The following is a 15,233-nucleotide window of genomic DNA, read 5'->3' on the forward strand; positions in this document are numbered from 1 at the left end:
TCTTATAGCCCTAGACTCTCTGGTCATTCCTGTACATCGATGCTGGGGAACTCAGCTTCTTCTTATAGCCCTAGACTCTCTGGTCATTCCTGTACCTTCTCAGTAACATGAGCAGTAATGCAACTTTGTATTTGGTGAACTAGGTGTGTGTACATTTGGTCAGGTATTGAGTTTTAGTTCTGCTACAAGTGCATGTTAATTTTTTACTTAATTATTGTGATCCTGTTACTCTGTAAGGGATACAAGACAAGACAGTAATCCTTGCCTTTAAGCAAGAGAACATATTGAAATTACTTTTATGATTTTATTTATGTCTGCTTTTTGCTTATTATTAACTATTATGTTTTTGTTTGTGTAGATATTTCTGTGTCTGTTGTTCTAATCTAGAATTTATAGTATAGATCTTTTGACTTATCACCATCTACCTTTGAAAAATTATCACTTGACTTATAATTTAAGTTCTTATTTTTCTGTTCTTCCACCTTAAGTAGTATTGTCATACATTTTACATCCCACTTGTTATAAACTTCATAATTCATATAGCTATTTTAGCCATAGTTCTCTTTTAAAGAGATTAAAATTTTAAAAGATTAAAATTAAAGAGAATTTATTTATTCATGTATTTGCTATTTCCCCTGTTCTACATTCCTTTGTGTTGATTCGATTTTCATCTGACATTATTTTTTCCTAGATAAAGAATTTTTTTAGCACTTTTTTTTTGTTAGTGTTGTTGTTGTTGTTGGCCAGGGCTGGGTTTGAACCCACCACCTTTGGCATATGGGGCCGGCACCTTACTCCTTGAGCCACAGGCACCGCCCTAGCACTTCTTGTATTATAGGTTTGATGGTAATAAATTCTCCCAGCTTTTGTCTACAAAAATATTTATCTTCCTTTTTTCAAAGTTATTTTTGTTAGGTGTATAATTTATGATTGACAGAGGTATTTTGTTTTTGTTTTTGTTTTTGTTTTTTTTCAGAATTTCATCTCCAAAGAGAGTCTTGCAGGAAAGAAAAAAAAAAAGAAAAATGTAAAATACATGTCATTGATTCTAGTTGATATAGTTTCTAATGGGAAGTCAGTTGTCTTTTTGATCCTTTTTACATGTTTTTCCCCCTCTTCCATCTGTTTTTAGGATTTTCTCTTTATTACAGCTTTTCAGCAATTTTATATGACTTGCTGTGATTTTTGGTTTCTTAAAAAAATGTAATGTGTAGGGTTCTTTGACCTTTTTGAATCTGTAGTTTTTATGGAATTTGAAAAAAATTAGCCATTATTTCTTTACAGTTTTCTTCCCATGTTTCCTGCCGTCCTCTAGTTACTTCCAGGTAGCCTTCTCCGTATTCCCCCACAGGTCGCTGGGTTTCTCTGTTTATGTTTTGTGTCTCTGGGCTTCACTTTGCATGGATGGTCTCTATGGCAATTCAAGCTCAGTGTTCCTTTTTCCTTTATGTCTAATCAGTTGTCTGTCTCATCTGTTTTGTTTTCCATTTCAGATTCATATTTTCATCTCTAGAAGTTCAGTTTGGGTTTCTTTGGTGTCTTTCACCCTTTCTCAGTGTGTACATGTTTCCCTTCACTTCTTTGAGTACATGGAACAAGTTAATATTAGATGTTTTTTGTTTTTTATTTTTTTTAGACAGAGTCTCACTGTGTTGCCCTCTGTAGAGTGCTCTGGCATCACAGCTCACAGCAACCTCAAACTCTTGGGCTTAAGTGATTCTCTTGCCTCAGCTTCCCAGGCAGCTGAGACTACAGGCACTCGCCACAATGCCCAGCTATTTTTGTTGCGGTTTTTATTTGTTGGTTAGCTGGCCCGGGCCGGGTTCAGCCCCATCACCCTCAGTGTATGTGGTTGGCACTGCAACCACTGTGCTATGGGCGCCCAGCCGATAATAGATGTTTTAATGTCCTTTTCTGCTGACTCCATTATCCTTCCATTTCTCTGTCTTTTTTTTTTTTTTAATGTTTTCTTGGTCACGAGTTCCAAATTAGTTTTTAATTGTTACTGTGATCTTAACATTTTTAAGCATAGAGAAATCCGTCCCTTGGCATTTGTTTTACTTACTTATTTTATTTCTGGTTTTAGAATCCAAATCCAGATAAAGAAAAACCTCCTTGTAATGCTCAAGAGTTAGAGGAATGTGACATTTTCTTTGAAGAGAGCTCCAGTTTATGCAGATTTGATGGCAATACATTAAAAACTACTCATGTGGTAAGTTCATGAAACTAATTCCACTAAAGCTTTTTGAATATTTACTGAGATATTAAATGAATGATCAAATATGTGTTTTGCAAACATAACTCGATTAGCAGTTCCTGGCTGTGATAGATCTCATCACTCTGTAAAGTAGCATCCTTCTACACACCACCACACCCAATCGCACAGTATTGTATTGTTTGAGTGCTACTGTATGTTTATATCTTTTCATTTGACCTTTTCTGTGCAGGTCTCTAACATAGAGTTGTGACCCTGTAGTGTGTAATTCTCACATCTGCTTTTTTCATTCAGTATTATAACATAAGCATTTCCTCCTGTTACTTAAATCTCTGATTTAATAGTTGGATTATACTATGATATTGGTCCTGTGTGTGTTTAGTAGTTCTACGTACTGCATTACCCTTTTTAAATAACTTTTTAAAACTGCATTTTTTTTAAATCCCTTTATTACTTGAAACCTTCTCTATATTCAGATCTTCAACTAATAAAGAATTACAGAATTCAAATTAATGGATCATAGACTAAATCTCTTACAAATTGATTTGTCTCATTCCTAATGTTTACATTTATTGTGTGTTTCGCTACATCTTTACCATCTTTTTTGTTTGATCTTTACTAATGGGTTTCTAAGATAAAGGACTCTTGTTCTATGTTTTTACTGTTGACTATTTCATGTATTAACTATTTCTTTTGTGATGAATTTTCTCATTTATTTCTCTTAGTGTTTCTTACTACTTTATGTGACCTATTTAAATTTGGAAGAGCCTTCTGTATTAAGTGATTTAAGTTTTTTCTTATTTTTTCCATTTTTGAATATTTTTATTCAACGCATTCTCGTCTGAGATTCCCCCCCATACACCATAAGTATGTACACCCCCCCCCCAATTACATTCTGTTCAGAAGCTCTGAGGGATGTGCATTAAGATACTGAAGAATACTTGGAGTGGGTTGGTGTAGTAGATTGTTTTGTTTTTTTTTCCTAAAAACTTGTTAGACATTTCTTCTTTGGGAAATCTTTAATCGTTTGTTAATACTGTATACCTATGTGTGGATTTTATAAGAGTTGTTTATGTAAGAAGGGGCTCTCGCAAATTAGGGGGTAATTTGTAATTTGGAGCTGTGCGTGTAGAGATTAATTCTGTCTCATTACTAAAATCAGAAGTGATGGGCCTTTAGGACACTCAGTTCCAACAAAAGCAACAGAGGAAATTGAGAAAAATTGCTCTTTTTCTAAGACCTCAGACCTCTCTACCTCTCTGGGTAGAGAGTTAAAGGCTCTGTTTTTAAGAAAATTCTTGAAAATTTCTGCCAAGTTTGGCCTAGTATTTCTTTGTCATGTACAGGTTTAGGGGGAAAGTGTATTCTAACAGAATTCATGGAACCAAAGTTAACTTTGTTTAAGATGATTTACTAGATCTAACATCTATAACATAAGGATGTTCTGGCTTTAGGAAGCTGAGCATATCATCTTAATATTTAAAATCTAAATATCTACCTGTTCCTTCCTAGTGTGCTTCCTTATCTGCCTTCTTTAACTAATGGCTGGACATTTTAGTACTTTGGTTGTAAAAATGAACATTTCTGGATTCTACCAGTGGAGACAAATGAGATAGAATGGCATAGGACCAAGGGCAAGTGTCATTGAAGCTGTACCCATAGTGAGTTCTTGCTCTTAAGATTAATTTCCGTCTCTGCATGCTCTCCTTCCCACCACCCTTAACGCCAATATGTTGTAAAAAGCACGTGGACAACATCTTGCCTGCCAGTGTTCCCAGTACCTCCCAAAGGTTCTGATTTATAATAGGAGCTTAATAACATTTCAGATTTACTGTCTCTTGGTGACAGTCATTAAAATAAAAAATTGTTTTAGTGCCATCTTGGATCTCAAGAAATTAGCCTATGCCTTTCAGTTGCCCCGTTCCTACTCCATCACTCTTCCAGTTGAAGAGTGAACCGCGTTCGTCCTGAGACTGTCCCATCCGATCTGGAGAGTGATCCAAAGCCCGGGTGGTCAGAACTTTCTAAATTTTCAAAGAGTTTTCCTACCCAGCTGTTGTTTATTTCTGACACAGTTCCTTACATAATTCCCTTCACTGAGACTAAATAAGGGTCATCCACAGCTACTCTTCTCTTTATTACTTTGGGTTAAATTTTAGAGAATCACTCTCCTGTGTAACTGATAGAAGACTCTTGAATCCGACTAACTGAAGGTTGTTGTACTTGTAATGAAGAATCTGCTCTTCCTGAGGTTATAGTTTTCAAAAATGTAACTCCTAGATTCTGTTCTCTAATTAAATTTTATAGGGAAGGAGGGATCATCAAATGCTATTGTTTAACCTTTGCCCCTCTTAGAATTTCAATTCATCCTAGTATTGTTACGTAGTGTTGATCAGTGCTTTAATGTTGGTCACTGAGGGACTCCCAATTAATGATATGTCTCTTCATTTCCTGTGTCTGGGCATATGAATTAAAAGCAAGATGTGACAGATGACCAAAATAAAACTATTATTACTGATAAATTACAGTACAAAAGCTTAGGGGATGTACTGACTAAACCCTAGAATTTAGCAGATTGGACCATAGTTAAAAAAACAATGCAAAATCAGCTGTGGCTGCCCATGAAAGGGCAATGGGAGGCCTCTTATTTCCTAAGGCATGTAGATCCTTTAAGGAAAAAGCAGTAGAACTGAGCAGAACATGCCAAGATTTTTTCTTATATTTAGTAATCAACCCGATGTCACTTTACCCCTCAGGAATTTCTGAAAGCCAGAATGTTGTAGCAGTGAATAGTCTCAGAGTTGTAGATAGAACTATCAAGAGTGGGGAAGAAGGCTTGGCGCCTGTGGCTCAAGCGGCTAAGGCACCAGCCACATACACCTGAGGTGGCGGGTTTGAATCCAGCCTGGGCCCGCCAAACAACAATGATGGCTGCAACCAAAAAATAGCCAGGCGTTGTGGCGGGCACCTGTAGTCCCAGCTACTTGGGAGGCAGAGGCAGGAGACTCGCTTGAGCCCTGGAGTTGGAAGTTGCTGTGAGCTGTAATGCCACGGCACTCTACCCAGGGGGACAGCTTGAGGCTCCGTCTCAAAAAAAAAAGAAAAAGAGTGGGGAAGAAGTGTAATATGTAATAAACAGGGGCAGTCCTTCCAACTTTGAAGAAACTTTAGATCGATAGGACTAACTCCTGTTTCAACTTGAGACCAAAGTTTCTGTTTATATTGTACAACTTTTTTTATTTTTCTGTTAGTCATTTTTGTAAAGCAGTCAAGTAAAAATGCATAAACATTGCTGTTTGCGTATAAGTAGAATAGATGTAAATGGAATAGCTCCAAAAAGTATTAAGTCCATCTTCTTTCTAATGGCAGATTTGTATTATGTGAAAGTCAAGGGCTTCCTGCTCAAATGTGACTAGTTTAAAAATAGTTTCTTAATGTACCCAAGGTTGTACCTTTTGGCTTGTCATTAAAGGCTATAATATTTTGGATATTTCAGTGGTACATAGACTTTAGGAAGCAAACCAAACTTCTTTATGGACAATTTGTACCTTAAATATTACTTCCTTTTGCAGTATTTGCTCTTTTCTCTCTTCTTGATTTCGTATGTCATAATTTTGGACAATTTGAAATTATCTTATATAAAAAGCTTAGTATATATCATTGTAGTTGTAGAAAAATATTCTAACCAAAAGGTCAGAACTGTGTTTTAAATGACAGATTTCCCAGCATATAAGGTTTTCTGGAGGAGTTGAATATGAGTTAAAATTTGCCATTTGGAAAATAAAATGTTAGGTAAATATGTGAAACAGCACAATAAAAGAGAAAGATTAAATATCAGAACCAAATAACAAAAGGAATGAACTCAAATCAGAATTCAGATAGAATTGAAGATGGATTACTTTTATCTTTAGAACTGTGCTGTCAAGAATGTTAGCTGCTGGACATACAGTGGCTCTTGAGCAATTAAAATGTAGCTAGTCTGCATCGAGATATCCTGTAAATACAAAATGCACAACCAGATTTTGAAGACTTGATGTGAAAAGAAACACATAGAAATTTATTAGTAATAAAGTTTTATATTTTTGTGTTAAAGTGATAATAGTTTCGATAGATTTGGTTAAATAAAATCTATTATTAAATTTGCTTTCTCCTGTTTCATTTTTGTTTTAATGTGCCTACTAGAAAATTGCAGATAACATATGTGATCCCCATTTTCTTTTGGGCAACATAGATCTATAGTGATCAAATTAAATTTGGAGTGACCAAAAGGTGAGAGATACTCTTAAAAATTATATTATGGTAAATGTCTCAAATCAGATGGTTCATCAGATGCTGCTTAAAACGTAAGATTCAAGCACCTAAAAAGAACATTTGCAACTTCTAAATAAACCCATCCAACCAGGAAGCAGAAGAGTTGCAAATAGGAGAAAAAAAAAAATCTTTCCAATTAATGTCATTATGAAAGAAAGTAGGAAAGGCTTGTACTCTGCATTATTAATTCTTTCAAAAGTTAATGAGGCTAGGATCCCTCCTGTAGGGGAGGGAAATACATTCAGAAAGTATCTAAACTAGTAGCTTTTGGTATCAGGAGCCATTTACATTCTTAAACTTCGATAGACTATATCTGTCAAAATTTATTACATTGGAATTAAGAAAATTTTGAATTATGTATTTAAAAATAATAGCCAGTTGTTAACTGTGTAATATTTTCTAATGAAAATAAGGGTATTTCCTAGCACCAAAAAGGTAAGAGACATTTTTGCAGATCTCCTTACTGTCTACATTAAAATAATTGGGTTCTCTTATCAGCTTCTGCATTTGATCTTTTACAATATAATACTTTGGTTGAAATATATGAAGAAAATTCAGCTTCATATACATATATAATTGGAAAAAGGGTGTATTTAATGTAATTTTTCAGATAATAATGGATAACTTGGATTTTATATCCAAATTCAACAAATGTTTCTTACAGATTAGTTACAGTGTGGAGTGTATAACTTTAATATCTGTTGTGCCCATGGAGATCATTCAGAAATGTTGATTCTTTAAGTTATATAGATTTTCTAATTATTAATTCACTTCATTATTCAGTAAAAATACATATGCAGACATTGTTAACATACCACTGATGTTATCAGAAAAGTATTTAAGGATTGACAAGCTATTATCCTTGTAAGTGATAATTACAAGTTTTCTAAAATTCTAAGTTTTATTCAAAAGTTCAAATTGGCAACAGCTACTTTCATTTGTTCTCCTTGAAATGAAAGGTTTACTTCATTTACGTTTGATACCGTGTTTACCAAATACCCAATTTAGAGTAACCAAGTTAGTTTGTCAATTGTTGTTTCAAGTAAAAGTTATGTTTCATGACAAAGTGGCCATTTTGGTATTTACGACTCATGATCTCAAGTACTTTTCCTTGGGACTTGGCCCTTTGTCATGCAGCACAACTGCCTTGTGTGTACTTCCCACTAGTCATAGAGACACTGGAAAGGAATGTACTTGAGTCAAGATTTAATAAAATTAATCATTTTTACTTCTTTCTCAAGGACAGTTTAAACTGAAACTGGGATTTTCTTTACTGACACGTAGCAGTGAATACTGCTAATCATTATGCTAACAGTGGTTTGGTGCTGCTGCCACAATTTGTGCTGTGTATGACTAAACCTTTTACCTATTTTTTCTTTTTCATCATCTATGCAAGTTTAGAAACAGTGGGAAAGAGGTTTGAGCATTACTATGAAAATGCTTTTAAGTTTATGGCCTTCCTGAAGGTACCTCTCAGAACCTCCTCACCCAACCCAGTAGGTTTCTACACGTCATACTTTGGAAATGGTTCATCTAAGGCAGAGGATTGTCAATACGTGAAACTCACACATTTATAATAATACAGCACTAATGATTAGAATGCTTCAAAAGAGCAGATATGTCAAGAACTGTGAAGGTTCTGAGATTTTACTCTATTTGCAAGCTAACAAGTTAGCCTGCCATAATTTAACGGATGGTGGCAGAAGACAGGAGACTCCTGAGTTGGGGAGTTTATTACTTTGTATGGCAAACAGCATGAGCATCAACATTTATGTCAATTTCCTGGGTCCCCAGTCCCTACTAGGTGAACAGATGGGTACAGATGGATCCCCGCCTATATCAATAGGTTGTATAGCAGGAGAGAAAACTTGAATTTATGGAATCTGAGTCTTTTATAATGATCAGTTAGTATGCTTGCCCTTGTTTCTGCAGGGAGACACTCTGTCTTCTAAGCTGTTCATTATGCTGACATCCTTGGAAATGTATTCCAGAATAAGGAGAAGTCAGTATTTCTATTTGCAAAACATGCAGAAACTCAAGAGTCTGTTGGAGAGTGATATCCATCAAAATGAAGAGAAACTAGCCCAGGCATGGTAGCTCACATCTGTAATCTCAGTACTTTGGGAGACAGAGATAAGAGGACAACTTGAGGCCAGAAGTTTGAGACAACCCTGGGCAGCTTTGCAAGACCTCGTCCCTTAAAAAAAAGTATTAGCTGGATGTGCTAGCACGTGTCTGTAGTCCTAGCTGCTCAGGAAGCTGAGGTGGGTCATTGAGCCTGTCTTAAAAAAAAAAGAAGCAGAGAAATTTTATCTATAGGTAATTATTTTGTTTCTTGGTAGATTCATTTGACCCATAGACTAGAATGGCTGATGTGAGTGGTAGTTTTTTGCTTTATATTCTAAGAGTTGGAAAAAAGTTTTTACTGTAAAGACTTTTGCAGCAGTAATTGCTGTTTTTAATACAGTGCAGTATTCCACACTGGTGTTTAGTATACCTGAGTATATGTGTTATACTTGATTATGCTATTATATACTGGCCCGTAATTCTCATAGGTGACAGTTATGCAGAGTCATTTAGATAATGTTCTATAGCATAGTGGTCAGCAAACAGTGTCTCATGGGTCAAATGTAGCTGGTTGCTTGATTTTATAAAGTTTTGTTGAACACAGGTTTTCCCATTCTTTCACATATATACCGTCTGTCCATGACTGCTTTTGTGCTGTCAGCCACGTTGCTTTACAACAGAGACCATATAGTATGCAAAGCCTAAAATAGTTATTATCTGGCCTGTAGTTTGCAGTGCCCGAAATAGTTACTGTCTGGCATTTACAGAAGAATGCTGCCAACCCCTGCTTTAGCAGCTCAGTTATAGAGAAGGAAACAAGCATGTGTGTCTTACTTGAAAGATATTTATGTGAAAATATAGACAAATATAGAAAAATAATTGAACTGGGAAAATTATATTGATACGAAAGCATTTCTGTTGTAAAAATTTCAATATAAGTCTTTTTTAAGGGAAAGCATTTGTTGCTTAAACAGTGTCAATGGAAGTCAGACATTTTCAGTGAGTCAGTGTTTTTATATTTTGTTTTTTTCTAAATCCCATTGCCTAACTTCTGCCATCTCCTCCTTGTCTTTTCTCTCCTGCCTCAAATAATTGACCTAAACTTTGTCTAATCGTTTATTGTTAGTTAATATTTCTTACCAATATGTTGAATAGATGCATCACTTAATAATAGATGGACTTAATGCTCTTCAATTGGAATGTACTCTTTTTTCTGTATTTGTGGGACTCAACTGCATTGCCATGTATAGCTGAGTTTTCGTTTTAACTCATGTAGTCTCTACCATATAAATATGTGTAATTTATTCATTCTATTATGGATTTTGCATTTTCTTATTCTAGCAGTGCTAGTGTTAACATTTTTGAAACTTTACAGGTAGTCCTTATAAATTTTCATATATCTTAATTCAAAGAGTAGATTTAATTTTTAGCCTACCATTTAAAAACTTAATATTGCCGTAAGCATTTTACCTGTTTATATTTTTTTAATACTGATACATTATATACTATCAATATGGTTACACCACAGTTTAATCGTTTACCTAATACATTTCTGTTGACCCTAGATCTTTATAAATTATAAATATCACCATTAAAAATACTCCTGTACAGGTATCCTTTTATGTTGGAGTTTTGACCATGGATTAAAATGCTTTACAAATTACTGTAGCAGTTTAGCTGTCCCCACTTTTACCTTACCTGTGCCAACCCTGAGCACGTATATTATATATATGGTCTTACTTTTGTCTGTCTCCAAAATAGTCTGTACTTTTAAAACCTACAGATGGGAAGAACAAGCATGTAAATAGGTATTTATAATTATAATTATAGTATGTGGTGAGTATTGAGAGAGAATTGTGTCACATAGATGTTTTAAATTATGTAGTATCACAGAGATTATGGTTCTTCTGAAGAAATAGCACTAACTCGGCATGGCTAGAATATAGTTGTAAAGAGACATCGTGTGTGCAGAAATATTACTTGATATTACAGTAGAACCTCTGACCCTGTAACAAAATGGTCAACGTACTGAGGTAGTCAACATAAGGAGCTAGGCCTACTGTACTGATATGTACATGTTGTGCATGGATGGTCTGTGAAAACTAGGTCCACTTAAAGATGTGGTCAGTGTAGGCAGGTGGTCAGTTCGACTGTATTTATGGAGAGTCTACTGTATTTATTTCTAATTTAATTAATATGAATTGACATGAGATATTTGAGTTGTATATTGAGTTTCTTTGACTGATATTGTGGCTGATTTTTGAATGTTTGTTTTCAGTTTTGTTTGCCCTTACGTAGGAGCTTCTGTTCTACCCATGGTCTATTTTTTAGCTCTTTAAGTAGCACATGATTTGATTGTGGGTTGTAACTGTTGTAGACATTTCTCTTTGGCTGTTTTTTATCATTGTTTTTTTTCTCACTTTAATGACACTTTAAATGGTTACGTATTTGAATGATTCAGCCTTTGCCTTCTATTTCTTTTGCATTTAAAAGATTATTGCCCTTATAAAAATGTGATAAACATCTTTACTTTCTTTGGTATTTTTATCGTGTCCTAATTTTTATTTGACTGTAATTTATTTGCGATTTGCTTTTAGTATATAAAAGTGTCTTAAATGGAAAGCATTTAAAAGTATGAATTAGTTAGCAAGGCCTTGATTTGCACAGAAAAATATTTAAAGGTACTTTTGTGTTGCCTCCATTTTTGAGGAAGTGAAATTTATTCTGGTATCATCAAAACCTTGAAAAGGGGGGATGGCAGCCAGGTACAGTGGCTCACTCACATCCTCCCTGCTATTCAGGAGGCCAAGACGGGAGGATCCCTTGAACCCAAATCTTGTTAATCAACCCCTAAGGCCCTCATCTATTCAGGAGGTCAAGACAGGAGGATCCCTTGAGCCCGAATCTTGTTAATTAACTCAAAAGGCCCACATCCTTTCTCTTCTAAGCCCCATCTTAGTCAGCATCTTGTGGTCTCTAAAATATCAGTGGGTCTGAGACTTTAACCTACTTGCAGGCTAACAAGTTATCCTACCACAGTTTCATGTAAGATTCTTGGATCAGAGACAAAACATAGTTTATTATTGACAGCAATAGCATTAGCCAGAGTGGGAACATTTGGACCAATTCCCTGATCCTCACTTCCCATAGGGCAATATACAAATGGCCAGTAAGCCTTTCTGCATGTGGTTTAGGAGAGAAACCTTCTTCTCTGGACTTTAAACAAATCTGCCTTTTGCTTTGGAGGGAGACACTGTCTTCCAAGGTTGTTTGCTCTACAGACATCCTTGAAATGGTGGTCCAGGGCTGTATTTAGTGCCTCTGCTTGAAAGAGGGCGCCCACTGCAGCCAGAGATGTGAGGGAGGGAGAAACAAAGCTCCCAACCTGCCCTTTTGCTGGACCCCAAGTTGTGTGGGTTGACCTCTGAGAATATCTTGCTCCTCTTTCTGCTCCACGACTTCTTCCTGTGGAATCACTTGTAAGTTCTGGCACTTTTCCCTTGGAATTGTATCTGACCTGTGTATGTTTTTTGTCTTTTTCATATACAACTTTTCATTCTTTCTTAGATGATCTCACAGCTGGTGTCTCTGGTCAGCCATCTTCATTCACTAAGCTCTCCTGTTCACTTTTAACGGATACAATGCCTTCATTTATTTTTTTGAGCAACTACAATGTACATTTATTTGAAGATGTATATTAGAGTTTTCCAGTGTTTCAACTGATACGCACTTCTTTTCCAGTTGTTAATTTTAAGATTTATTAATGTCTTCAAAGTTTGTTTCATAAATTAGAGTGAAGAGATGTTTTTATTTTATTCTCTTTTTTTTGAGGCTGTAGGTCTTTTGTGCTTGCACCTCAGTTTGTGTCTGGCTACCTAGACCTTTACACCAGAGCTGAGTCTTAGTGGGTTTCGTAGTTTACTATTTTGCGTTGGTCATGATCTAGCAGGAAACATGGCTCAGGTCTAGGTCAGGAGGATGTATCTTACACATACACACTTTGGAAATATGAGGTGAGAGAGCCGAAAGTGTAAGAAGCTGCTGTCAGTGGACTGCATGGTCATCAATAGGAACATAAAATTTAAAGGTAGAGCAGTATGTATGTGTGATGGCAAGGTCTATAATACATGCGCCTTTAAATAATCAACACTGAATTCCAAGGTCAAGAGGTGGCTGGTACATCTTTGGAAAAGACACTTACTGCGACATAACATATTTGTGCAGCTTTTGATGTTTGCCTAGATAAGATTCTCTGTGTTATGTCTCTGAAGGCAGTGAGCATCTGGTAGGCAGCAGGAAGCTATTGTATAGATTCAGCGAGATGGAACATTTATCTTAAACCTTTTTTACTCTACAGTATGTGATATTTCAAATGATTCTACTAAGTGAAGTATGCAACCCAGCTTTTAACTAGCTAATTTCTCTTAAAAGTGTATCTCCATGTATAACTCACCTATTAATAGTAACCATTCATGTCATACATTAGCATTTGCACAGCTGCTGAATTTAATCTTCATAAATCAATCTAAGGAGTTTTCATTTATTATTCTCTTCTTTCACAGAGTAAGTTGGCAAGTGACTTGCCAATCATTTTATACTTAGCAGCCACTATAGTCCCTTTATGTCATAGCCCACCGCTTGTCAGGGCCAGTGACTGGCCAGGTTTCATCCCGGCTTATCTAGATTCCCTACTCCTCTATGCTATTATCTCACTTAGGTGCCTGAGGGCTATTTACTTTAGTAGAAGGGAAGAGAGAGAGAGAAGGAGAGAAGGATAGTCTTTGAGGGTAAAGCAGTCTTAGAATAGACCTTGACAGTGGTTAGCAGAGCTTAGTTCAGCAAAGAGATGCTGCTCTGGTGTTCTGCAAGCAGGAGAGGAGACATAGTCAGAGTAAGGGGTCTGTGATAGAATGAGCTCACTCTGTACTGCCTTCTCCTCCAGCCTGATATAAGGCTGATCTCGTGCCTCTCAACACCACAGGTGTAGAGACTGCCAATTCACCACTGCTCTCATCTCACAAGCTCTCTCATGCTTGTTAGGAGAGCCAAATCCCTCCTCATGCCCTTTTCACAAAGATATTCCATTATTGAGCTATATAGATGTTATTTATAAGTCTCAGTCCTCCTAGCCATAGGCTATACGGGCTGCTACACTTTTTGTTTTAAAATTTGAACTTTTAATTTTGAAAAAAAATTCAACATAAAGAAATGTTTAGCCAGGCTTAGTGGCTCATGCCTATAATCCTAGCACTCTGGGAGGCCAAGGCAGGTAGATTGCTTGAGCTCATGAGTTTGATACCAGCCTGAGCAAGAGTAGGACCCTGTCTCTACTAAAAATAGAAAAACTGAGGCAAGAGGATCACTTGAGCTGAAGAGTTAAGAGGTTGCTGTGAGCTATGATTCCGCCATGGAACTCTACCTAGGACAACAGCTTGAGACTCTATCCCCCACGTGCCACCGCCCCCACCCCTGAAAAAAAAGAAAAATTTAAAAACACAATGGACTCTTATGTATCTGAATTACTTGGCTAGGACTGCCTTACATAGCACCACTAGGTGGCTTAAACAACAGAAAATTATTTTCTCATAGTTCTGAATGCTGGAAGTCTGAGATTAAGATGTCTGTAGAGTTAGTGTTTCTGAAGCATCTCTCCTTGACTTGGAGATGGCTGTTTTTCTCCCATTATCTTTACATGGACTTGTCTATATATATCTGTGTCCTAACTTGTTTTTATAAAGTCAACAGTAATGTTGGGTTAGGGCCTTCCTTAATGACTTCTTTTAACTTAATTATCTTTTTAATTACCTATCCCCAAATATAGTAACATTTTGAGGTGGTAGAGCTTAGGACATCCATGTGTGAATTTTAGGAGAGAACAGCTCAATTAATACTATCTTTCACTTAGATTTTAGCAGTTATTAACATTATGCCACATATAATTTTTCTTCATTTTTCTCCTCATTTTGCTGAGACATTTAGAAGTGAGTTGCAGATGCCATGTCCCTTTACCCCAATACAACATTGATATAATACTTTTACCTAATAGAGTTTATATTCAGATTTTACAGTTGCTTCAGTAGTGTACTTTATAGCAGTTTTTTCCTGATTCAGGATTCAATCCCATATGATATATTATACCTAGTTATGGTAACTTCAGTCTCTAGTAGTTTAGAATAGCCAACTAAAGTTTTTTACTTTATTTTGTACTTTTTATGGACTAGCTCTGAATTTTGAATAGTATAGTATTTCCTCATCAAGTTCAGTACTGCATTTTTCTTTCCAGTATATCACTGGGAGGAATTTGGTGTCATGTTTTTCTTACTCTTTCCTTCTGCTGAGCATTCGTCCATCTATTGCTCAGTCCCTTACTCTCTATATCATATCACGACTTCTGCTTACTACATTCTCTCTGGCCATGTCTTCTGCCTTTTTTGGTTGAGCTTGTTTATTTTTGGCACTAAGTTTCACAGCTTTCTCTATTGAATACAAATCAGGTCTCCACTTCTTATTTTAGCCCAGCATTTTTTTATTCTCCAGAGCTCCTGGAATCAATTCATTATTTATCAGGTATTGTACATATTTGCTATTTTCTACATATGGTGTGATTTTTGTTTGTATTTAGTTTGCCTTTTATTTATTT

General features: G+C 35.9%; 1 protein-coding gene across 2 annotated transcripts in view; it reads left to right on the forward strand.

Moving 5' to 3' along the window:
• The window catches only part of NUDCD1 (NudC domain containing 1), a 75,746-nt gene that overhangs the window by 54,197 nt on the left and 6,316 nt on the right, over positions 1 to 15,233 (forward strand). For both annotated transcript variants that reach the window (XM_023517250.1, XM_003782406.3), the window contains exon 8: positions 2,087 to 2,212. In XM_023517250.1, coding sequence (XP_023373018.1) covers positions 2,087 to 2,212 — 126 coding nt within the window. The remainder of the gene's footprint in view (positions 1 to 2,086; positions 2,213 to 15,233) is intronic.

The sequence above is a fragment of the Otolemur garnettii genome, unplaced genomic scaffold (assembly GCF_000181295.1).
Source record: "Otolemur garnettii isolate 467f Iridium unplaced genomic scaffold, OtoGar3 scaffold00004, whole genome shotgun sequence".
NCBI classification, from domain to species: Eukaryota; Metazoa; Chordata; class Mammalia; order Primates; family Galagidae; genus Otolemur; species Otolemur garnettii.